Source organism: Juglans microcarpa x Juglans regia, chromosome 3S (assembly GCF_004785595.1).
Source record: "Juglans microcarpa x Juglans regia isolate MS1-56 chromosome 3S, Jm3101_v1.0, whole genome shotgun sequence".
NCBI classification, from domain to species: Eukaryota; Viridiplantae; Streptophyta; class Magnoliopsida; order Fagales; family Juglandaceae; genus Juglans; species Juglans microcarpa x Juglans regia.
This window is the reverse complement of record NC_054599.1, coordinates 7,060,560-7,087,768: the sequence shown is the minus strand read 5'-3', so window position 1 is coordinate 7,087,768 and position 27,209 is coordinate 7,060,560. Positions and strand designations below refer to the sequence as shown.

At 32.4% G+C, this 27,209-nt stretch overlaps 3 protein-coding genes across 4 annotated transcripts; 2 read left to right on the top strand and 1 right to left on the bottom strand.

Moving 5' to 3' along the window:
• Positions 1-2,054: 2,054 nt before the first annotated feature.
• LOC121258272 (phytolongin Phyl2.2-like) lies at positions 2,055-26,793 on the top strand. Its single transcript, XM_041159736.1, has 3 exons — positions 2,055-2,858; positions 7,336-7,345; positions 26,777-26,793. The coding sequence occupies exon 1, from the start codon at positions 2,082-2,084 to the stop codon at positions 2,850-2,852; it is 771 nt and encodes a 256-aa protein (XP_041015670.1). The 5' UTR covers positions 2,055-2,081; the 3' UTR covers positions 2,853-2,858; positions 7,336-7,345; positions 26,777-26,793.
• LOC121258271 (PP2A regulatory subunit TAP46-like) lies at positions 5,190-10,535 on the bottom strand. 2 transcript variants are annotated; one of them, XM_041159734.1, is made up of 9 exons: positions 10,322-10,535; positions 10,089-10,211; positions 9,061-9,147; positions 8,865-8,969; positions 8,439-8,600; positions 6,676-6,711; positions 6,503-6,574; positions 5,862-6,142; positions 5,190-5,643 (listed from the first exon to the last, which is right to left on the bottom strand). In XM_041159734.1, the coding sequence occupies exons 1-9, from the start codon at positions 10,400-10,402 to the stop codon at positions 5,394-5,396; spliced, it is 1,197 nt and encodes a 398-aa protein (XP_041015668.1). In that variant the 5' UTR covers positions 10,403-10,535; the 3' UTR covers positions 5,190-5,393. The 2 variants fall into 2 exon arrangements, with proteins under 2 accessions (XP_041015668.1, XP_041015669.1); XM_041159735.1 differs by lacking the exon at positions 10,322-10,535 and having other exon boundaries at positions 9,061-9,170.
• LOC121258273 (uncharacterized protein At4g00950-like) lies at positions 21,033-22,670 on the top strand. The gene is made up of 2 exons (XM_041159738.1): positions 21,033-21,756; positions 22,379-22,670. The coding sequence occupies exons 1-2, from the start codon at positions 21,175-21,177 to the stop codon at positions 22,469-22,471; spliced, it is 675 nt and encodes a 224-aa protein (XP_041015672.1). The 5' UTR covers positions 21,033-21,174; the 3' UTR covers positions 22,472-22,670.
• Positions 26,794-27,209: the final 416 nt, after the last annotated feature.

Below are 27,209 nucleotides of genomic sequence, written 5' to 3'. Positions count from 1 at the left end.
CAGGGCACCCTCGCCCTTACATTTGACGGGTGGGGTAGCTCGCGCCGCCCAGACAAGGCTTAGTGTTGGACGAAGGGCAAACGAAGTGTGGTGTCTTGTTGTTTACCCCTAATGAGGATGTATATTATATCGGGTATTATACCGAAATGGAACATTTTTGCCATTTCGATCGAAACAGAATGGAATTCAAACCTCTGGTTTTCTTTCTACATAGCTCGACATCAGTTTGATCTACTGCCTTAACACATACGGCTCGCGTTGAACATAGTCTGCAGTGTGCTTGTTGCGCTACCACTCCTCTAAAGACAACATGCACAGTACTGGCAAATTCAACATCTCCGAAGCTAACTCACCCCACCCTAACACCTACTGTGCTTGCGTTCCACATGCTAGCGCAATTGTAAAAGAGCTATTTTGGCCACCGTCAATTTGGGTCGACTGTTCTTATTATTTTCCCTTACCGAAGACCTTGGGGAAGATGATGCGAGATTCTCCATCACCTGATCAATACTGCACAACTTATCACAATTGGTCAGTCAGATTGTAAAAAAAAAAAAAAAAAAAAAAAAAATAGCTCCTCTATTAGGTTTTTCAAGAAACACGAGGACAAGTAGAGATCAAATCTCAAGACCCTTCTTTCTTTACTTTTTTTTTTGTTGCTTAAGTGTTGTATTAATTGTAAGAGAAATGATAGTTACACTCATGAGTGTGCAAGTGCCACGCAATCGCTTTGAAAAAAATGAATAAATATGGAACCCACGTAAAAAATAATAATTTTTTAATAGTGGACCTCACTATTTTTCAAAACGACTGCACAACCCTTGCACACTTCACGACTGTATGTAGCATTACTCTAATTGTAATGGGGTGGTTGTTGGAGACTCCCACACACTCCTCATGTATCTTTGCTTCCAATTCTGTCTAACAAAACAATTGCTTGTTTTAAAAAAAATGAGATATTGATATATATATATATATATATATATATACATACATTAGAGAACGGCTCCGGGTGCGTTAACCTTGTGGTGCATCTAATATAATGATTTAAATAAAAAAAAAAGTAAAAAAATCAGTAGCTTATTTGTCTGGGAAAAGAAAATAAAAGGTTAAAGAAAAACAAAAAATCAAGATTAAAAAAAAAAATCTAAACTTCAACAAAGTATGAGCAATAATTTGTATCCATATTGGATTATCTATTTACTCTCTATATAATAATAAAATATTATTAATTTTTTATTTTAAAAAAATTGAAACAAAAAGAAAGGAAAATGAATACACTATTAGAATAAAAAGGACATGAAAAAGAGACATCAATTTATATGCGCCACGAGACTATTAAGAGCTTTTTGGTAAAACATGATCATTCATTAAATTCTACAAATTCTACAATGAAACTACACGTCAAATAGTAAAGGGTCTTAAGGACATTTTGGTAAAACAAGATTCTTCATTAAATTCTATAAGGGAACTACACGTCAAATGGTTAAGGGTTTTAAGGGTCTTTTAGTAAAACAGAACTTAACGGACTTAACGAAAAAATAAGAAAAGTTAATAGAAAAATAACAAAAGTTATTATTTACAGTTAGATAGCCGCTTATTATAATAAAATACATATATATATTATATTACTATTCCAGAATATATATACGTAAAGGAATAAATGTTGGATTGGACTAAACCTAGAATTATAGGTTGAGGTTCAGATACTTAGAAGGGGTCAATTCCACCTAGGCAGTTAGTTATTCTGTTTCTTTTTTCCTTCCTCAGCAGTGTTCTTCAATGGATCCAACTCCTCTTTTCAACGACTCCCCCTAGAATTGACCGAGACAGAGAAAGAGAGGACTACGTACTCTTCTTTTTGAGACGGGAAGATTCAAGATTTTTCCTTTTGCGCTAGAATTGGAGTCCACTGAAACAAATTCAATTTTGATTGATCAGGGAAATCCCAATTAGAAGAAGCTCAGATTTGCAATGCAAATTTACCCGAATTTAATTCAATCCCATTTCCCAAATTCCATTCTTTCTTTCGATTTCACCAGATAATAATCGTTGAGTTAATTCCTTGAGTACCCATAAAAATGGTTTGCGATCCGAACCTCATCCTCTACACCTGCATTGCCAGAGGGACCACGATACTCGCCAGATTCACCAGAGAACCCGATCTCGAACCTTTAGCTATAAAATGCATTGAGAAATCTCCACCTCACCACTCCATGTTCTTTCATACCATTAGAAGCCGAACCTACACGTTCTTGATCCAAGACCCTTTTGTGTATTTTGCTGTATTCGATGAGGATTTGGCACAATCAGATGGTCTCTGGTTCCTAAAGCACCTAAAAGGCTCTTTCGAGGAGATTGTCGAAGGCGGGGCTTTAAAAGGATTGGATAATATTAACTCTCTTTGCCTTCAAAGGCAATGCGATTCCATATTTCGCGGAACAACGACGTTGAATTTGAGCATGGTGAATGTTTCTCCCGGGACTGAACCCAAGGTTAGTCGGAATACGAGCTTGGACTCTGTCAAAGAGATGAAGATGGTCATTACAACGCTGCTTGGCTCAAATCCATGCAAAAGCTTGAAGAAAAAGAAGAAGAAGAAGAAGATGAATGGAGATGCTAAAGGTGACGATGTATTGCAGAATATGGTGTATGTCGCTCATGATATTAATGGTGTGTACAAGGATTTTTCGTTGCCAGTTCAAAAGGGCTTCGCAAATGATCGGCAAAAGGCAAAACAACTTTGGAGAAAACATGTTTGGTTTGTGTTGTTGCTGGACTTGTTTGTGTGCTCGGTTTTGTTCGTGATATGGTTGTGGGTATGCCAAGGGTTCAAGTGCATTGAAGGTTGAACTAGGGTGGGGGACGTATAAGCAAGTGTTGTTGATTGCATCTATTAATTTTGCTTTGGTTTTCTTCATGAAATCTTTGATGAATTTCAAGGCACGTTATATAGGACTCGTTATACTGCTCATTAATGTTAGCTGCTCTCTTGTAATGTGTCAACTGTGTGTATAGCTGTAGATATTACTTGTGCAGGAATTGCATTTATACGGGTGTCTCTTTCTATTGCATGCTTTTGTTTATGATGGATTTCATTTGAAGTCTTGCCTTCCGGCAATATGAGTAGAAAATATGCCTTTTGATTTAAAGGATGAGAAATACTTTAATCACAAAGAGATTACACAACTGTAATATCTCAAAATGATGTGGCTTGACATGATAAATCAGATTGTAAAGTTACTTTTATCGTAAAGTAGATCTAACAGATCACATGAAGTCACATCAATTTGTGAGTTTACTTTTATGTAATTCCTTTGTGTTTGTAGCACTTTCCTTTAAGGATGATAAGAATTAGGACATTGTTTTCCTTTGGCAAAAAAATGGGCTAGGAGGGGATGAACATTAGTTGGTATGCTTTGCATGGAGGTGATTATAATCATTTGAGAGTCCCTCGAGAGGAACTAGACGACGGAGAATCACAAGCATTCCCTAATCTGTAACAGACTTGTTTAAGTAGATGGACAGGGACAATGAATATGAGTCTCATTTCCTCAACATTGTGTCTATGGAGATTAAAACCCATGACCTCTCATCCACTAATTGGATGTATAAACCCTCTTGCCATGAAACTTGAATGCATATTTACGACACAGAAAATGGCAAACAAGCTAACTTCAAGATTGTAGGTGCATTCTCTTGTGCAGGAGAGGTTTCTTTACTTTTTAAATTGTCACAAAGCCAAGCAACTCATTTATCTGGCTTATGTTTTTTTTTGTTCGTTTCCCTTTTTAGCAACTCTTCTTTCTGGTTGACATACCCCTAACTTCCAAAATGGAGGTTTGAAGTTCGAAACCCCCTCCCTCAAATAATAAATAAATAAATAAATAAATAAATAAAAACTCTTTTGGTTCATACTAAACCTTTATATTCTTCCCTTGTCCCTCTACTTTCACCCTTTGTTTTTTTCCCTTCCTACTTTTTTACAATTATTTCTACAATCATGTTTTAAAATGGAAATTTGTTATACATCAGTCACTATTTACTCCCACACTCCACGCCTGACAATTTTTTTTTTCATAGGATGTGAGGCGTGTGTAGTGAATAGTGACTAATGAGAAAAAATATTCATTAAAATGAGGATATTTATGTAAAGTGATATTACTTTTATAAGTTATTTTATAAAAATACCACTCATTTAAAATATAGTTGTATAAAAAGTTGTGAAAAAGGTTTAATGTCTATCATTTTCCTTCTTTTGATACTGGATGTTGATGTGACTTTTATAATCCTCTTGATGAAGTTGTTATTTAAGCCCTCGTGTTGTTGTTCTTGTTAATTGGTGGCATTGTTCTATATTCTCAGAGCAATACAGTAAATGTAATGTTGTGCTTTGTAGCTCTGTAATGGCATCAACACATTCATAATCTATGTGTTGCGCGAAAGACTCCAAACAATGCTCTGGTGTGGTCTAAAGCACCGCTCAAATTCTCTCAAACCCCAAAAAATCCCAGAAAATAATTCTATGCATGTCCAAAGTACAACTCAATAGTAGTAAAAGTGTTCATGAAAAATGCACATGTACATGTTCATTTCAAACCTTTACATCGACAAAAACCATGCGAAGCGCAAGATGGAGGCTGAGGATTTAGTACTACTGCAAGAGAAGGCGAACCAATTGCTGAAGGAGAGAGAACTTCACAAAAAAGAGGATAAACTTCAAATGAAGGGAAATTGAACTTAAGGCGAGAGGACTTCAACAAAAAGAAGATAAACTTCAAATGGTTTATATAATTCATGTGTTTTGGCACAATCATTATGTATGTTCATCCGCTTAAAAAACTATTTAATTGATATTTTTCTATGGTTAATGTATTTTTGCACAGGAAAATGTTTTAACCATAAAGTGATTATACAAAAATAAATCTACAAATTGTTATGGCTTGATGTAGTACGTCAGATTGTAAATTTACTTTTACTATAAAGTAAATCTAAAGGATTCTATAAAACCATATCAGTTTGTAAGTTTACTTTATGGAATCTCTTTGTGTTTGTAACAGTTCTCGCTACAACATGTCAAAAAAATTGCCAAACAAGAGAGATGAACTGAAGCAACGATACTTGCGATCCTGTTAGACCCATGTCCGTCTTTGAGAAATGCTAACCAGGTGTTATCCAACAACGAAAACTTGCAGAAAGTGGTCACTTTATATTCTCATGATCATCTAGATTTTTATACATCAATAAATCTATTCACCAATGACCAAACAGTACCACAACAACTACAAAACTCGTACTAGCAATCAGCCAAAATTTGAGAAATGTTTTGTAAAACAGTATTAAAGTTATTAGCTGTGAACAAAAATTACATTACAGGTGACAGCCGGCCACATTTACCCACAAGGGGTTAGCTTCTTATTGCCAGCACCACGAGGATTATCGTCTTTCCAGTCATCCCAAGCTCTTGCCTTATCTTGGGCAGCATCATCATCTTCATCATCCTCCTCACTTGGCCTCTGCTTCGAATTGTCCTTGTACCACGAGGAATTGGATTCCTCCATCATTTTTGCATTCCGCTCTTGCCATTTGTTCATCATCTCCATCTCTTTCAGACCCGCTTCCTCTATGCTCATGGTTGGCAACCTACAACAAAACATTTAATTTAGCATTCGAATATGACATCTTTGAAATGAAAAAAAAAAAATCATTGCTAAGCAGAGGTCGAGTATTTCCATAAATTATAATAGTGAGATGAGGAAATCTCAGCAATCATTCCTCCCTCCCAAACAAAACATAAGCAGAGAGTACACCCAGGCTATCTTTCCTTGCAAATGAATTTTCATCAGGTAATAAAAACATACCTAAAAGAAGGTTGGAAAACCTGAGCTGCCATCCTTTCCCTCTCACTCGTCAGGCTTCTACCCACAAGACTTGCTGGTCCAAATATCATTGGCTGGTGTTTGTGGTCATGTGCCTGTGACACCTTTACTCTCCCTTCTAGAACATCTTGTGCAAATGTAGCGCATGTGATAGGTTCTGCAGGTTTGGTATACCGAGCTCGAACTGCAGCATCACGATGCCAAGCTTCTGCTCTCTTGGTGCGATCGTCAAGAACATCTTGAGAGAACTCCTTGTCACCATCCTGAATTCCATGAAGTTCATGTGAGAAATATGTGCAGAAACCAACAAACAACATACAAAACGGGGGTCCTATGTGTAACTGTAAACTGCATAAAGCTGATAATCTATTAATTTGACCAACTACACTGCAAAATTCCCCCCACCAAAAAAAGAATTAATAATAAAGGAGGAAAGAGAAAAGAAAAAAAGACTATATGAACAGATACATATCTATCTAGATATCCATATAATCAGACCACAATTCTGTCTCCATCACGGATAACAAACACACTAAACAATTTCCGGTATTTGAATGAAAAGCAGAACTCATTAGATTATGAGTAATCGCAGAGTAGCTAACTATCATCAACCACATGAATACCTTTGATTGTTTTTCCTTTATAGCAGAGAGAATCTCTTCCTCCTTCTTGAGCATTTCCAGCAGATCAAAAGCCTGAAAATTGCCACATGAAATAGAGACTAATAAGAACCAAAAAAGCAAAGCCTTGAACTGGGCAGATTATAGAGGACAAAAAATCCAAGAAAAAAACCAACCTTACAGATTGCCAAAGAGATGGCAGTAAACCAGGCCTGCACAAGGAGAATAAGATCAATTCAGTGAAATATAATAGCTTTGAAACCTAAATCAAGAAAACTACGTCATCGGCATTTACAAAATGTCCCAGGCATATTGTATCATATGTCCAATAAAGTTTTTAATGTTTACAGCATTTGATTACTTAACATGCAAATCAGGCTACTTGTGGAACTGCTAGGTAGAGAAAACAAAGTGACTTTCTGTACTCTGGGAGAAAAAGCAATTTCTTAAACCATCTCGACTTAATCGAAAAATTAAAATACAATCATTCAAGAAAAAAACCTTGCAATCTTATTGACTGCACCAGGAATATGTTCAGATAAAATATGTACATCAGATAGCACAAGAATCTAGAAAAATAACCAACAAGGCATGATGTGACAATTATGGGACAAGATCCAATCAGGCAGAATTACAAAGCACACTAAAACAATTCAGAATTTGAGCTAACAATTAGAACCTTTTTTTCAGGACTAGCAGCTAAATTGTTTTTGCTTTTAGGGAAAAAGGGAACTGCGCATAACGAGTTTCATTTGCTATTGGTAGTTCACCCACTTGGGGAACATCGGGTGGGGGCTTTTTTGCCAAAAATTAGAACCAATACAACAAAAATGAAGGTTTTTTTTTTTGTTAAAACACACTTTTCACTCTTTACCTACCAGTTATTTCTGCTCTCAACAGTCGAATAGCGCCCTCCATTAAGGAGGTACGATGGTCGATATTATGCCATGTCGCCTACTTTTCACCATCTTTTTTTTTTTTTTTTTTATAATTAATAAGAAATCTTATTACCAAGAATAGGCACAGCCCAAGTACACAGGATGTATACAAATGAAATACCTACTACACTCTAGAAAGCAGGGAAAAAGACATACAGATTCAGTACATTATCATCATTCCTTACAAAAATATTAGCCCACAAACACAAAGTAGAAAAGAAAAAATTCTGAAGATCTCCGAAAGAACGCTATGTCTTCAAAACATCTCCCATTCCTTTCCAGCCAAAGACACCACATTAAACACAAAGGAATCATTTTCCATCTAGCAGCTACACATTTCCTTCCCTCAAAACCACGCCTACTTTTCGCCATCTTAATGGTCAGATTTGATGGAGGTGCTATTGAACAGTTGACAATAGTTAGTGAGTGCATGTTTTAGTTTTGGTCGTTTAGAGTATAAAATGTAAAACACTCCATCAAATCTGCAGTAGTTGATGGGCACAATGTGTCGGTTTTAGTAATTTGTGGTGCAAAGTGCAGGTTTCAGGGTGAAATGTGTTTTTCACCATTTTTGTTATCTTGTGGCAGGGGAGATTATGACTTAGTAAAAGGTCAACTAAAAGTAAGTGTCGTCAAATTAACCCCTAGGAGTTTGCTCAAGTGGTGGCAGCCTTGGTGTTGGTGGTATGCTCCCTCTAGATCTAAGGTTTGAACTCTTAGGTGCAAATAATTTCTAGGGCCCATTGGATTAAAAATTTTCCTCTTGAATTACCCAAGGCGCACTTGTGGAAACTCCTTGTTGAGAGCCTGTGCACCCTCAGGATTAGTTGGGACTTTCTAGACATCCAGAGCCAATAAAGGAAAAAAAAATGTCATCAAATTGAAGATTTCATTAGTTCCATTTATGCTAGGGATGTCCACGCACTCACGATATGAAGAAACATATAACACGGAGTGCAAGTAACACAACCCTATACAACTGAAATCACCAATCAGCTAACCTCTCGTTCTTCCTCTACATCATCATCCAGCACATCTTCCTCTCCTGCCTCGACAGGAGTTGATAAGGCAGCTGCTTTACTAGAACGCCCACGTCGCTCCTTTCGCTCCTTTATTTCCAGCAACTTCGATTCTGCAGCTCTTTGGCGTTTGAATCGAGCAATCTAGATACAGGCACAATGAGATTAAGCACCATATCTTTATTTATTTATTATTTTATAAGGAAGAAGATTAAGCACTATGTCACAAAGAGAAGCTTTCATTTCACATTTTAATCTCCACCTTGAATTGTGCATGCAAGTTTGATGTTAGAGAAAATATAAAAGTTTTAACAGCACAATCATATCGGGTTTGAACCTTTAGGGGGTTGAGCATTGGAATTCATGTTTCTCATAGATTAAACAGTATTAAATGAAAAATAATACTACCTTCTGGGCCCTGCGATCAACAAGAGAATTTGAACCTCCTTGTATAGATGTTTCCAGTTCCTCCTCCGGTACAAGTTCCATTGCCTCACAAAATGATATAAATTCCTAGAAACGTACACTCTTTGAATAAGTTTCAACAGTAAACCTCAACTTAACAGAGATTCGAACCATTCTCTAGGTAATTAAGAGCACTCACCTTTAATTTTGCCTGGGAAGCCTTAAGAATCAGTATCCTGTCACTTTGTGCAATCTTTTCAGTCAACTCAGCAATGTAAAAAGGAACCTGTAGGCAAGAGTTCATTAAATCTGCCAATAATAGAATGGAACAAAATTCATTAAGAACTATTGAGTTTGCAATGATATCAGCAGTAATTCTAACCACCATGAACAATGTGATGAAGAGCATTCAAAGATTATTTACAGTCCAACTAAACCCCAAAAAAATTAATTTCCATCCTCCACAGTTACAATTTTTTTTTTATAGGTAGTTACAACATTTGTAAAACGAAATTCATAATCTTAATCCAATTGCAAACGATATATGATTGCTATAATGCACCAAGATGCAAAGCTATTCCAATCCATTATCATTCAGCTTGTCTCCCAGACTCTCTTCGAATGTATTATTAAACCTCAAAAATCTAAGACGCCTTAGTTCATCACATCTAAAGTTCTCGAGCAAAGGTCTCGTCCATTCAAAATGCTTCAAATAGCTATGGACAAAGGGCACACTTAGGTAAATCCTTAAAATAAGCATGAGCCCTTTGTGCTTTTATGTTTGATTTCAGACAGAAAGATAAATTCATAGTGAAGCCCAGAGCAATAATTTCAAGCAGTCGTACAGGAACGCGTGCAGGTTCCTTAAGGGTGACCATGATTGGAATTAAGCCACCATTTACTAAATGACCACCTGATGATGCAATATACTTCTTCCTCTGAATTCAGCGTTATGAACACAGAGCTACCCAACCTTTCCATGAGACGGCAGTAGCAGTATAATTCTACATTTAAGTAAAACATATTTCTCCATACAGAGCCCTAATACTAACCTTCCTAAAAGAACACACATTTATTCTCTTTTATTGGCAGGCAGACAGATTTTTCCCTCTTCTTTCTTCTCCTCCCCTTTTCTTTCCTAGTAACCAAACATACCACTGGTGGCAACCCAGTTCATCGGACGAATAAATTAAAAAAAAAAATTATAAAACGGAAACCAAAACTTACCAAGAGATACTTAAGATTGGTGGTGCTGATATCGTCCTTTGTCTCATTCGCTGAGAAAAGCCCCAGCTTGCTTACCATGTCCTCGCATATCTTCAGAGCCTCGCAACCTTTCCGCACCAGCTCCTATTTTGTTTTTAATTTTCCCGTCCCCCCAAAAAATCAAATAAAAAGAACCCTAAATTTAAAATCCCAGAGGAAAGAACGAATGGAATTAAAAGCGTGGACAAACATACTTGGTCGACGCCGGACTCTGTCGCAGTTGAATGGATCTTACGGGCTTGTTCGAAGAGGACCGGGAGAGGGACGTCCTCCATTTTGAAAATCACACACCGGTCAGCTTATCGAAACCCTACAAAAGCGATGAATCAAGAGGGTGGCGGGGTGAAATTAGAATTACAGGAAATCGTGGGGAGGAATTACGAGAGAGCGGGTTATTTATAGTGGAAGAGTTGAAGAAGATAGTCAAAATGTTTCGTTTTCTTTCATTTTATTATTATAATTTGTTAAGATTTTTATATAAAATAGAAAAAATAATTTATTTTTTTTTAATTTTAAACCAATAATAATATTAAAAATTAATATTTTATTCAATTTTTATTTTAACTCTCTCCCGATAAAATATGGCCACGTAACAAATAAACATAAGTCACAAGTGAAATCGTACTACAATGTCTTTTGATCCATGAGATCGGAAATGAAAAAGATGATGATTTATACCACCAGAAGTTTTACATAAAAATTTTACTCCATTTACATTCATTTAATTTATTTTTTCTCGGCTTTATATTCATTTAATTAATATGTAATTTATTATTTTTATCATTTTATTTTAATACTTAAATGTATATTTATTTAAATTAATTAACAAAAATAACAAATCATATATTTATTAGATTGAGAGATGTATGGTGTAAATCTTTATTTTAGTATTTCTGGTCGTGCCACGAAAATATCAGAAAAATGAATTATATAATATTCACATTAGAATTTATTAAAGCTTCCGTGATTAAGTTTTATCTGGAAGAATAACTCTATTCTAAGGCTTTTATATTGTAAATAATTCACACGATATAATTTGATTTGAATAATAAAATTTTAAAATTTAAATTTATAAATTAAATTATGTCACGTGAATGATGTGTGACATACAAATCCTAGAATAACATTACTCTTATTTGAAATCCAAGGTTTCAGAATTTTCATTGTTTTTACTATTCAAGTCCTTAGTTTTTTAATCTATGCAATACTGATAACTAAATTTTAAGAATAGTAATCATAGGTAGAAATTTTAAATAGATAAATTTTGTAGAATTCATTTGTGAAAAAGTAGGTCATACCACTAAAAAATAATTTTTTTTTATACTTTTTCAAGATAAATTTTACTTTTTTTATAAAGACTTGTGTAAAATTTATATATTTAAAATTTGTGTAAATCATTTTACTTTTAAGAAAGAGTTAGTCTACATACAATCTCTAAATAAAAACGGCTCATGTAAATTTATATAGTTATGTTTAAAAAATTTTAAAATTATAATAATTTTTTTTAAATAATTTTTTTTTTCTTTCTATTTTTATTCATCAATGGTCATAAAATTTCTCTTTTAAGAAACTTGAATACACAGCTCGGTCAAATTTTCGTTAGAAAAATAACGATAGACCATGTTTATTGGCTGGCACGTGGCGTCCATATCCAAGTTAGCCAATCAGAAATTACTAGTATGTATCATATGGATGTGTGCTTCAATCGGGACATTAATTTTCCAACAGTCAAATTAATGTAGGTATTGAATTGTAAATTTTTTAAAATTTATGTATCAATTTTGCAAAAGTTGAAAATTAAGATTTCGAATTGCAAAATATGAACACTCAAGATCTCTTTTATTTTTACAGATGAGATGAGATGAGTTAAGATAAAAGTTAAAAATTAAATAAACTATTGTTAGAATATATTTTTTAATATTATTTTTATTTTGAGATTGAAAAAGTTAAATTATTTATTTTATTTTGTGTAGAAATTTAAAAAAATTATAATGATTAGATGAGATGAGATGAGATAAAAAAATTTTATAAAAATGAATGAAGTGTAAGTACTAATTTTATAATTAACTCAAAAAATACGTACGGGCTTATTGTCTAACTCACACTAAAATTGTAGTAAATGATATGTTTATATTTTTATCACTCTATGTCTAAAGTTGGGATAGGATTTATAGAAAATCCTAACATTGTTTTATAATCTAGTTGTTTTCTCAAATTTAGTAACTAATTAATACATTATTCTAACTTTTAAGTCTTTACACTCGGATAAAAGAATAGAAAATAATAATAACAACAATAATAGTAATACAAGAGACTTTATATCATATAAATACTTCATTAATCTATTAGCATTCCAATATGATATTGTCTTATCAAAATCAGCGAAATATTATAACATTGAAAATTAAAGACAGTTAATAACACGAGTAGAGTCAAAATATGAGAAATGTTATAAGGAAGTCTTACGTCACACACTTTCTATCTAATCAATATGTGATTTGTCCTTTTTATTCTTCTATATTTAGACACACACATATTTAAGCAAGGAAAATAATACTTAGCCCCATGTTTTTGCCCTCTCAAAGTTACTGCTCAAATCTTTTAATTTTTTTCTTAACGGTTAAATAAGTGAATATCAGTGAAATTGAGATTTTTTTTCTTAATGGTTAAGGATACTTAAAAAATGTTTGAAAGAAAAAAAAAAGTGTAATTTGCACTAGTGGTAACTTTGAGAGGGCAAATATATGAGACCGAGTAGCAACACCCTTTAAACATTAAATATAATGTTTGCATTCAAAACTCACCTCAACTCATCTCATCTCATTATTACAACTTTATCAAATTTTCATACAAAATATAATAAAAAATTCAACTTTTTCAAATCTCAAAACAACTTTTTCAAATTTCCACACAAAATATAATAAATAATTCAACTTTTATTCTACTATTCACAAACCATCTCAACCCATCTCAACTCATCTCTAAATCCAAATCACTTATTAGATAGAATGAAAAAATGACAATTCACATATTGATTAAGTGGAGGTGTGTAGTGTAAAAATTTTATGTAAAATTTTCTAAAAATATAATATAAACTATAGACCAACTTATATTGTAGTATGATTAAGATCTGGTTTGGATAGTGAGTTGAGATGAGAAGAGTTATGATGGTTTGTAAATAATAGTGAGATGCTTGAGTTGATATGAGATGAGTTAGAAATTGTTTGAGTTAAAAATGTTTTATGGGGTTTTGAAAAATAAGAGAAAAAAAGTTGAATAAAAATATTATAAAATTAAAATATTATTATAATATAATTTTTTAATATAATTTTTGTTCTGGAATTTGAAAAAGTTGAATTATTTTTTGTATTTTATTTGAAAGTTTGAGAAATTTGTAATAATTAGATAAAGAAGTTGAAGATTTGAAATTGAAAATATTTATGTTTATAATGTTTGTTATTAAGATGAGATGTGGTGAGATGAGATAGAATCATATCTCTATCCAAACTATGCCTAAGATAATCTTGTCCAACATGATTGTACTGTTAGGTTAGTATATTTCTCATTGGAAAATACAGATTTATTTTTTACTTAATGATTAAGAAAATATTTTTTAATGAGTTTATGATTTCTTTTTCAAAATATTTAAAACACTTTAAAAAATATTTGAAAAAAATGTAATTTGTACTATCGATACAATACAAGGGTCACCGTTTCTAGCTGACCCTAGCATTGTCCTTTCTTATATAATTTATATGATTAGCATAGAAGCTAAATTAATAAAATTAGAGAATTATTTGATGTTGGACATCAAATTGTAATGTTACTTTATTCTAAAATAAATGTAACTTATCAAATGAAAGCACATAAGTTTTTAAGTTTATTTTTGTGAAATATTTTTATTTTTTTAGCACTTTTCAATTAATTAGTTCACATAACTTCATTTACTAGGACAAACTTGGCTAGTTCAAAAATCCTAATTATTTGATCCTTGTGAGAGAAAATTTGTGTTGAGATGTCGAGTCATAAAGTCAAATAGTTCTCTCTCCCCATACAACAAACTATCATTCGATTGATCTTTTGAACACTTTGTTCTTGAATAACATGTGAGTCGTCATGAGCTTAATTGCTTTGAGTTCATCTATGCTTTTGCAAAAGCAAACTCATAAGAAATTGATATGCTTTTATTATTACCAAAACTCATATCTCTATGTAGATTGTTATTACTTAATTAGGGATCATCAATATGCAATTATTATTATTAAAGATCGAGTCATCAACCCATTTAGGTACGAGTTTTCTATTATTTTTCTTCTTTTTATGAGATTGAGGTCAGATTATAATTCACCCTATATGCGTTCGTAGATCCTTATACTGTTGATCCATAGTGGGTTGTTTTTAATCTTTGTTAATAGATTTTTCAATAAGAGAATTAATGCTCGATCCATAAAAATATTTTACAAAAATAAGTTTACAAAATGACGTGAGTATTGGATATATGATATGTTAAATTGTAATTTTTTTTTTTTTTATATAAAGTAGATCTAAAATATAACATTAAAAATACATCAATTTGTAAATATCGTTTTGTAAGATCTCTTTATAGATCTAACATTTCTCAAGAATACGATTATGGTAAACATAGCAATCCATCTACTTAAAGATAAACTCCTGATTAACAGTATGATTTATCCCCTCAAGTGAGCAGGAGAGGAGGTGAATTATCAAACTCACTAAGAAATTAACCCATACACAACAATAACATAACTTTACAATGATAAAACTTCCATCTTCAGAAAACTTGATATTTTTTTTTCTTTCAAAAAGGGAGGCGGGGGCAACCAGGGTAACAACCCTCTCTGAACATGACTATTGGAGCCCCTCTTTGCTACGGAATGTCCGATTTAAGCTGTAGCTAGGATTGTAAAAATAACTAGAAAATTGGAGAATCGGTTTGGATTGGACCAGTTTGCATATTTATATATTTTTAATTAATTGTTAATAATATATGTAATATTTTTTATATTATATATAATTTTTATATATAATATATATAAATTATAATTATATATAAAATAATGTTATATTATAATTTATAACATAAAATCTTAATCTTAAACACGAACATTTATTTGATCATATATTTTAAATATAAAATATATATTAATTATGTTTTATGACTTACTAAATTCTCAACATATTCATTTTGATAAATACATTAATAATACTAATATACATTAGTATAAGAAAATTCTATACACCATACCACGATTCTACTTTCATCTCACTATACATGATGTGACACATTTATCATCATTAAATGATCATTTATTAGATTATTCTTTATCATCCAATGGTGATAAATATGACACATCTTACATAATGGGATAAAAATAGGATGATAGTGTGATGTTTAACATTACCCATTAGTATATTAATTACATTTTATGGCCTAATACTAATATCATATTACTATTAGTAATACACTTTAAGTCTATATAAAAATTATTATATAAATCACTATAGTATTAGTTATACTAAATAATTATATATGAAATAATGTTATATTATAATTTATAATATAAAATTTTAATCTTAAGCATGAAAATTTATTTGATCATGTGTTTTAAATATAAAATATATTAATTATACTTTTTGGCCTAATAAATTCTCAACATGTTCATTTTGATAAATACATTAGTAATACTAATATACATTAGTATATTAATTAAATTTTATGGCTTAATACTAATACTATTAGTAATCCACTTTAAGTCTATATAGAAATTACTATATAAATCACTATAGTATTAGTTATTGTTAACTATAGTGATATACTATACTAATACTATTAGTATTAGTATACTAATATTATCATTGATATAGTTATACTAATATTTATACTAATACTATTATATAATTATACTAAATTAAAATCACTATAACAAATACTAATATATAGTTATGCTAATCACCGTAACTAAATCATTATAACTAATATTATTATTTATACTAATACTAATAGTCTAATATAGTTATACTTATACTAAATCACTATAACTATATATAGTATTAATATCACTATAATATATATATATATATGTAGTAGTAACACTATAATAATTTATAGTATAATATATAGTACTAGTATATATTAATATATTACAAGAGTTATAATATAATATATGTATAATAGTATAGTTAACTTAATATGTTAGTATTATTATCATTATAACTATATAGAATATTAATATCACTATAATATAGTATTTAGTATTAATATTACTATTACCTGATTGACATAAACTCTCAGCTACCAAAATGGAGGTATTGGGTTCAAAACCCCCATGCCCAAATGTATAAAAATAGAAAAAAGTATTACCATTACAATTAGTATTGAAATAGTTATTGAGTATTATAATATATATATATATATATATATATATAAATTTTGATAAATACATTTCTATACATTTGATCATATACACTCATGTAAAAAACTGTGTCTAACCATCATTTAATATATTATTAGTAGCATATATGTTACCAATATGGTATTATTACTAATACTAGTAGTATTAGTGTATTACTAATATATATATATAAATATATATAAATATATATTATAATATTCTATAAATTTTAGTATGTATATTGTGTGTGTGTATATATATATATATATGTATGTATAAATCTTCATTAACATATTGCAGATTTTCATTTCTGTTTCTATAACAGTTTTATTTATAGCAGATTTCTTTTAATAGCAAATTTTCATTTTCTGTTTCTATAGTAGTTTTTTTATAGCAGATTTTTTATACAACAGATTTTTTTTTTTTTATACAACAGATTTTATTTACAACAGATTTTTTCATACAACAAATTTTTTTATAGCAATTTTTTTTAACATATTTTTTTTAATGATAAATTGGCACTTGATTAAAATTGAAAATCGGACCGGAACAGGTAAAATCAAAAGTATCGGTTTAGGAGGGCAACGGGTACGGTATTAATTATTGAAAATACAAAATCAGTGTATACCGGTTCGGTCTCAAAATTTGTCCAAAACCGGACCTGTTAAACTCCCTAGCCATAGCTACTGCTCTAAGGGTGAGCTCGTCACCATACTACTCTCAAAGTATCCAGCTAGTCTAAAGCCCATTTCATAGTCCAAAGGCCCGACTTTACTACTACAAGTTGTTTTAACTTATGTCCTGACTTGAACTTCTAACCTCGAAGTCATGAAATACCAATTCGTACTAACTGGACTAACTTGATGATTTCAGAAAACTTGATATTGAAAGTACGTACTCTTGCATAAATAGCAACAGTACTATCGTCTCATAAATAATATTGGCCATCCATTTCACACATTCTATTTAACCCTAAAGCCTGTTGTACCTGCATCTTGGTTTTTCGAATCTTGCATGTTCAGAACATTCACATGACCACGCCACTCTTAGGGATGGATCGATTTTGGATAATTCTCTAACATCAGAGGCCACGTAAAATCCAACCTACTCTGTTTCATATTTGATTTCACTCCCCTAAGCGATTGAATAGAACAAATCATTTAAAATTAATTTTAAAATCATTTTTATAAGGTATATTTATAAATAAATAAAAACTTTTTCCTTTTTTTTTTTTTGCCCCTTAATTTTAACCTCTAAATTAAACTTTAGAATTCCGCCCGACACCAAAAGTGATTTGCATTCTTGAAATGCAATGCCTACCGTGGCCCTTTGATTTTCAATTAAAGAGGAAAAAGGCACAAAGGAATATGGATCCAAATTGTGCAATAATTTGCTAAATAAGCTATGCTTGTTGTTAACTCCTAAAAATGGTGCAACCCGGAAATGGAGAAAGATCAATTCTTGGACGCGCTAAGGTGACCTGTGTGCCTTGATCGGTGAGGTGCAGAGCCCCCGATGGTGATCTGGTGTGGTTGTACGGTGTCCATGCGTACGTCCATGACGGTGAACAATATTTAAATATAGAGAAAATAAGAAAATATGAACACACAAATTTATGTGGTTCAGCACTAGACTTATGTCTACAGGATTTGGGGAGGGGAGATTACTATAATATGTTTGTTTATATTCTCTCATTGCCTCTCATTTCTCACTGTACAATGAGAACTGGAGATTTACTTGCTGGAGAAGATGTTCTCTTTGGAGCTCTCTGTCTAGAAGTTGAAGAAGAAATTGAAGAAACCCCCTTTAAAAAGTCCTTGGAGTTGTATGTGTTCGTCCCTTTTATTTGATATTTTTCATGCGTGTTCCTTGGTAGTAGTGAGGAATATCTATCTTGCATGTCTGACATTCTCTCCATTTCTTACTCTTTCCTGACACCTCCCTGCCTCCTGACACTCTCACCCCATAGCCCCTTCTTGTTTTTTCTCCTTCTCTTTTATTTTATCTTTTAGTGATGACTCTTTGATGAGTTAGGCCTTTGAGAATCATTTTGGATTTGGTGTATTTTACCCCTCTCACTTGTCTTTGTCTTTTCTTGTAGCAAATCATGAGTGGGAGAGGTAGTTCATAGGTCTCTATCTACTTCCAATAATGTTTCGATGTTTCGATGCTCAACATCTGCAATTCTGCAGGTGCTCCCTCTTTCCACTACATGTTTCAATTGGACGTGCTTGTGTTAGGTTTTGGCATTTAAGATCGTCGCAAAGTGAATAAAACTTTTGGTGGATTCTACTTGTGTCTTTTAATGTTTCAAAAAAATATTTTCTATCTTTTGTATAGCTAAGGCCTTCTGCAGAAAATCTTGTTTTTCTTAAGAAAAACAGCTTTTTTTTTTTCTTGGTAATTCTAAGGAAAAACAGATGGTTTGACCATGTTATTGCTGTGTTTTTCATGGGCCCAATGATTCAAGTGGGTGTGAATGATTGAACCACTAACTCATGTACAAGACTTGTCTGGTTTCTGTTTGACCTCAAAAGGTCGGATCCTCAAGGGAAATCATCCTTCTATATAACTATATATACTGTAATGCTACATACAGATGATGAACGGATTAAATTTGACCGATAAGTGTATATGCATTTTTTTTACCTTTTTATTTCAATTATTTTTTATATATTTGTAAACATTTTTAAAAAAAAATATCAATTCACTAATAGTCACTTCTTTAATCGTTAAGTAAAAAAATAAAAAAATAAAAAATTTAATCGGTCACTTTTATCAATAAGTTTTATCGGTTCAAGTAGCATTTTCTATACTTTATATACACACAGATACACTAATGCATATATAATATTGCACAGAAGTTCTAGTTTGACTTTGTGAAAAGAGACCCTTTAGGGTACATAAACATATATGTTGTCTAGGCTTGTTTGAGCTGGAAAATCTTATATGAAATTATGACCTCTTTCCCAGCTAGGGAAAGACACTACTGCATGCCTATTCATTGCTCTTTGATTTAATTAGTAGATAGATTAATATATCCCAAAAGTCCTTAAAATACTAAAAAGAAAACCTAGCAAAGAATGGAAACTGAATGGGAAGATCATCATGGTCACCAAATATCCTTCACTTTCAACTTTACAGCCCATGTAGCAATATGGTATTTCAATTTACAGGCCTTTTCCCTCTATACACACATACTTTCTGCATATTTTTCTGAGCTAATTGTACTTAAATAATCAAAACACACCAAACGGCAAACATAGCTTATGTTAGATTGGTCATGACGTGTCCTTAATTTTTTTTTTTTTTTGGATACATCTGGAGGGTTCCGAACTTAAGACCTCTGTTTTGGAAGTTGAAAGTTTATGTCAATCAAGATAGCGATGTGTCCTTAATCTGACATGACCTTAAACATATTAAATTAACATCGTTTCACCAAATTCAAAATAAATTAAAGGACTTTTTAGAAATTTAGGGTATCTTATGACAATAAAAAAATGGCACCTAACTAGATGACATGGATGGCATCCAAGCCTTTTATTAGTGGCCTTTTGAGTCCCTATACATATTATTATTGTATAGATTTCTTCATTATTATTAATGCAACAATTTGACCCAAAGAAAGGAACAGAACAAGAAAATGTGGTTGGTCATTACTCTTGTACCCTTTTACAAATCTATCAATATCAAAGTTTATCTTCTATAAACTAATATTCTATTAGAGCAGCAACACGCGTATAATCTTTTTTACAATTATTTTTAGTAAGGTATTACAATAATAAAGAAATTTTATAAAAATAAATTCACAAACTAACATGTTTTTATATGATACGATATATCTACTTTATAATAAAAGTAGTTTTGTTATTTAACGTACCACACCAAAACACATCAGTTTGTGAGTTTATTTTATAAAATTTCTTTGTAATTAAAGCATTTATTTTATTTTTATCACCAAATATGATTTGATTTATAAGTAAAAGTTTAAAATTAAATATCTTACAAATCAAGTGAATGGTTATAGATTTATGGTTTGATTTATATATATATATATATATATATATATGTAGACTTGTAGTTGGCAATTGGCATTTCGTACACTCATTGCCCATAAATATAGCATGATCAGTTCTATCCATTATAAGACCAAACCGTTACACATTCTCTGCTCACACTTGCTCTTAAATTGTTTAGATGTAATTCACCTTAATGCAGAAAGCTCTCCCCAGATATGACTTTTCAAATGAACAAAATGGTAATGGTAAATGACCGTTGCTGGTCGTTACCCACCAATAAAAAGGCAGGATTTCTAAGGTGGGACCCAGGGTTTCTTTCCTAACAAAGGCGTGCTAGGATAAAAGAAAGAAAAATGGCAATTTCTCGTGAAGAAGAAGCGCCGGGAGCGTTTTCTGTGACCGACCCTCACAGTTCACATTCACCACCACCCTTTCTCTCTCTAAAAGGACTCACTGACCCATATATGGTTCTCTCTCTATAAAAAATTCACAATCCAACCTCAAAAAGTGACCAAGAAGTCTGATGGGTATGCATGTTTTTCAACAGTGAGAATTGGGTTGGTGAGTTTTTAAGAAAAAGAAGAACGCCTTCAGAGAGAGGTAGAGATCAGAGAGATGGGGTCGTCTGAGCCAGACTATGAAGCAAGCTCCACACCAAAGCTCTCGTTGTTCTCACTTCCAAACAAGCTGTCGGATCAGGAGTCAACAGGAATGCTAACACCACCGCTCCGAGCCACAGCGTCTGTTCCATTTCACTGGGAGGAAGCACCAGGGAAGCCTAGGCAGCCATGCGCCGCCAATTCCAAACCAGAGACTGCCGCAAGAATCTTGGAACTGCCTCCGAGATTGCTGCTAAGTGAGAGTAAATCCATCAACATGCCGTCCCCTACCACGGTCTTGGACGGGCCTTACGTACTGGGGCGGACTGTGTCTCACAGCCACAGGTTTTCTTTCAGAAGCCCAGATCAGGATGTGGGCAGGAGATTAACGTCAAAGGAGAGGGGAGGCCATTTCCGGTCAATGAGGTGGGGTAGTTTCAGGAAGAATAAGCAGGTTTTCCAGGGTAGTTTTGACTTCTCCTCTTCTTCGGTGATCGACGGTGATCATGGCGGTGGCAATAATACTAAGGGGAAGATCACGAGAGTTAGCAGGAAAGGGAGCTTTCTGAGTCTTGCAAACACAAGCTCTCATTTGTTGGTAAGTTCCAAAATTCACAAAAAATGTTTGAAAGACCCATTCTATTCCATTAATATTGATCTCCTTTTTATTAAGTTCATCTTTAACAAAGAAAGATTATGCATGATTTGGAGTCATTTTGATTATCATGACTTTAACGAAGATCAGGAACCAATATTTAGATATTGTGTGAAGGTATTGAATTAAATTTATACAAAATCACGAGTTTTTAACTAAAAAATCCACTTTGAACTCTTTGTTAATGTTGCAACCAAGTGATGATCATGGGCTATCCAAGTCTCTTGGAACATCCATTTTTCTTTTTACTTTTTCCTTTAAGGCTCAAACTTTTCAATCATTTGAACCAGAACAGAGATTGGGAATTATTTGTTGGCAACTTTTTTCCGTCGTGCTTCTTGTTTTCAATTCACATAAACAGAGATTGAAGTTTGAACCCCACCCCCCTAAACATCAACAGATCATTGTGTTTTTCATATTCCTTGAAATTGATTTTGGAGCATTAGCTTAGCTGAGGAAACCTTCTGGCTCCACAAGAAAAGGAAAATTGAAATCTTATGATCTGTAAATGGTGGTTTGATTAATTTCTGTAACAATTGATGTGTGTGTGATGATCCAATTGCAGGCAAGCGTTTATGAAAGCTTTAAGCAGGTGGTCCCATGGAGGCGTTCATCAGCAAGAAAGAATACTCAGAAAGATGATGGGCTAACTAGCTAGTTAGCTCCAGCCTGATTTATTGCAGCCCCTGATCTCTCATGATGATCTACCTCCTCATCATCATGCTCATGCTCATGCTCATGCTCTAATAATTTCAGTTTTTCAAACCTGCACAGTGCTGTAATAATTTCTGCTTACTTTCGAAAATCATGCGATCATGTATAGCTCAGAAAGTAAAATCAATAGCATGTTTACTTTAGACGTGTAGTAGGAGTCTATATACGTTTATTGTGATGTTTAACGTAAAAATGTGGAAATTCCATGCGACCAAGTTATTAATTATTTCTTTTATTTTTTCCTGGAAGTGGTTGCAAAAATTCATCAAGAGCGGCTACGATTATTTCAACTAGGTTTTGGTTGTCGTGGGTTAGGACGGCTCCTTATAGGGGTGTGGAAACCTTGAAAACTAGTGTTATTATTGACTCTTCTGTTTAAATTTGGCTTTGAATTGACTAGTCAACATCTCATTTCTAAATTCTATTTGTATATATATTACAGAATTTGAGAAGTAATTGTTCTTTAGCATTGGAGTTTTGCTTTGACTTTGAGCATAATTATCTCAAATATTTTTTTGGGAAAATAATATATGTACAACCTTTACCCAATTATGCTTTAAATGAGAATTATTTTTATAAAATAACATATAAATCACTTCATATAAATACCTACATTTTAAAATATAATTGTATAAAAAGTTATAAAAAAAATTGCGGGTATATATCATTACTTCCTTTTTTTTTTAGTTAGTAAAGAGATAAATGCTGTATACATTTAATATTAACATTTAACACAAGAAGTATTATGCGTTTATCTCTCTTTTAGAATTATGGTAGTGGCATGTTAACCAAACAATGTTTAAGACTTAATTCAAGAAAAAACATTAATAATATATAGACTCTCTATATATATTATGGTCCATCTTTTTTCTAAGAATTTGAAATATGTAGCTGTAGAGACTGCTACGTTTAGATATTGAGGTGAGTTGAGTTGTGAATAGTAATATTTGTTGCTTCCATTGAGATAAATTTAACTTTTTTATGTTGAGATGGTATAACTTATTAGGTTAAAATGTATGAAGTAAGTTAATATAAGTTTAGTATTTTTATGAGAAGTTGAAAAAGTAGTGGGCTATCAATGATTTGTTTGAAATGAGTTAAGTTTGATTCAATAACCAAATACAACCTTGTGTCCATCCTTTAATGGTTTAAACCTCCAAACAAATTCATAATACCCAATTCAATTTCTTCACAAAATTAATTCAATCAAACAAGTGGGATCGATCCTAACTGAGCTTAATTCTTTATGCATATTAATAGTGAGTTGAGTAGTAGATGGAGTTATGTGAAATCCATCTAAATTAAGTTTAAAGTATATTTGGATGTTAAGATAAGTTTAATACTTTTTTATGGAGAGTTGAAAAAAGTTGTGGGTCCCACGTATAAAAATGTGTTAAGTTGAAAAAATATTGTGAGTCCCATGTATAATGAGATTTTGAGTTGATATGATTAGTAATTTAAGAGTTGAGTGTTTAGATATTAGACTCAGTATAAAATTAAACTGAACTCAGCTGAATCTTACACAAAATGAGAGTACCTCAAGTATTCTCAAACACTCTCATTACTATTTTTTAATTTATTATTATTTTTCACTTATTTTTTATTACTATTAATTATTTTTCACTTACTTTTTATTTTTATTTAATATTCTATTATTATTTTTTTATTACTATTCATAAATATTCACAAACACCTCGTAACGTAGCAATGTGACATGTATGAAAAGTAGTCAAGCCGAAATACTAACAGACGGCCTCCTAGCTCTTCTTGGCCTCTCTGTCAGCTCCACATCTGGCAGTTTCTCTAGAATTCTCTTGTACTCGTCCAACGTCTCTACCTCTTTTGTCAAACTCAATGCCGACACTACGCCAACCATCTCCAGATAATTCGGCAATGAATAAGATTGATCGACAATAATATAATTTATTATAATTTTATTATAATAACCACAACTGCAACATAGAATATACTTTTATTATGTTTTTTTTTTCTTCCCTCAGGAATTTGAGAACAAGCAAAACTTGGGAGTTAACTAATTTTACAATTGACCAAGTGGCATTAATTTCGTTGCCAAAACCATCACAAAAGTCAGAATCTCCATGCATGCACGCGTTATGGCAGTCAAATAATTAAGCTCGTAATTGTACAATAAATGTTGAATGAAGTGCACGACATATCGGTTGAGTTGCCAACAAAATAATATTTTGTTTTTGCATGTCTCAGTAAAGATGTAATTGATTTGGTTCCTTTTGATTTTAGACATATATTTTAAAATTAAATCAATATATATTAATTTTGAGATTTGAAAAACCGATACCGCACTGTTTACATTCCTAAACAGATACTTCCGGTTTCAATCTAATTCAGTCTAATTTTTTCGATTTTTCTGGTGATATAGTATTTGATTACAGAAAAGTTACTTACAACCGGCCTTGCGCAACCTTATGCAACCGGCGCTCCTTTTGATGAGAAATTACCCCAAATAGACTTCACGTGAATTATTCTAAGATTCGAACCGTGCAAAAAAGTTCCCAAGTCAACTCCTCTGTAAGCCCAACACTTCCACCCGTTCACCTCTGCACAGCGCAACTCCACGCTGCCGCCAAAGCCGTGAGCAGCCCCATGCAGTGCACCCAACTCCACAATCGTGCACCTGCATCCACACGAAGCCGAGAACCACTCAAAGCACCGCACGTCCTCTCGGTGTTAACCAACACCACCACCGTTTGAATTTGCGCAGCCCAAGCCACTGCCAAATGCTACACTACTCCACACACGGCAACACCACCACTCTATCACCCTCTGTTTTATTTTGTTCTTTCCAAACTCTATATTCTCAGTAGTAGTGATCAAGGAATAATTTTTATCAGCACAATGACACAATAAGTATACTTACTGAGGGGGAGCCCATTAAAACGAGCATGAGGTACCCAGCCAAATTCAGCAAATGCATGAAACTATTCATATACATCCAATCATGAACCAATCGAGCAAGGAGGTACCCAGCCAAATTCAGCAAACGCATTCCATCTTCGCACAAAACACTTGAATTATTTCATGGGCTTAATTTGTTTTTTATATAATACGTATAAGACATAAAAGCGCTTCAAATATGTTCTAAGTGCGAGTCTGGTGCATGAAACTTGCGCTGGCAATCACAATTAGAACCTCCTGTGGTTTATTTTTTCATTTTAGTTGCATTATGTATAAGTGCACTTCATCTCTAAGTCACAGAAGCAGCCCACAGTATACGTAATATCCACATGAAAGCCTTGCATCTTCATTCATTATCATTAGTATTTACAGAATAAAAGAAGAATGAAAGAGCATAAACAGACGCGCGCTAGGGTTTGCAAAGCAAACGTTATGTTTGTTGCAGCACGACCCCAAATAAGCGAAAAGAAACAAACGAACAAAAAAGAAACGAAAAGCAGTCGAAGTTCTGCAGTGAATCGGAAGACTGTATCTTGTTACGCGTAACCTTGACTATCAGACGCTTCACATCCTCGACAAAAGCTCGGGTAGGATCCATGGCGCTGGGTCGAGTAAGAATGCAGCGAGCGACTTAAACAAGAGCTACCATGCACCAAGAGAGGTGCGATGGGCTTTGATTTTTCGCAGTGATTACTTAATATACGAAATCTAGAAGTCGTGAAGGAGTTGACTTGGGGACTTTTTCGCACGGTTCGAATCTTAGAATAATTCACGTGAAGTCTGTTTGAGGTAATTTCTCATCAAAAGAAGCGCCGGTTGCATAAGGTTGCGCAAGGCCGGTTGTAAGTAGCTTTTCTGATTTGATTATGTATTTTAGTGATAATATGCTAATATCTAACTTATTTATATATTTGATTATACATGTTAGTGATAATATGCTTAGTTACATATATATTAGTGATAATATGATAGTTACATACACCTTTTATATGAGTGTATATGATCAAATGTATAGAAATATATTTATCAAAAAGAATATATATTATAATTTATCATGCCATAAAATGTATTTATCCTTAATATATATATATATATAGTTTATATTAATAACATATGATCAAATAATGATGTTTAAGATTAAAATTTTATGTTATAAAATTAAATTTTTTAATGATAATATTATATAAAATGTTATATTCACTACAAGAAAACTGCTTATTTGTGGCCAGTTAATTCTAGCGAAATGACTATTTACAGCTAAAATGAGTTTTTTTTTGTTACAAATAATCTTTTTGCCGCAATTAAATAGCCACAAAAGCTCGTTTTTCTTGTAATGATTAATTTTATATTATTAGATTATTATTATACATGAATAATAGGATTTTAGAATTTAATGATATATTAATTAGCAATTTAGCATATAATATAAAGTTATTTTATATATAATCATATATATTATATATACAAAATTAAATAAAAAATATAATATATAATATAATATATATATATATGAACTGGTTCGATCTGGTATTAGAAAAATAAAAACTAGAACTAGACTGGTTTCAACCGGTTTTGAAAAAAATAAAATTGGTGCCAGACTGAACCGGTTTTAAACTGGACTGAACTCACTAGTTCGGTTTGGTTTGTCGGTCCGGTTTTCCGCTCATTGGTTTTTTTTCATCCCTATGCCTTGGACTTCATCGATCAATTTACATCTAATTCAGTCACATATGCAGCAAAAAAAAAAA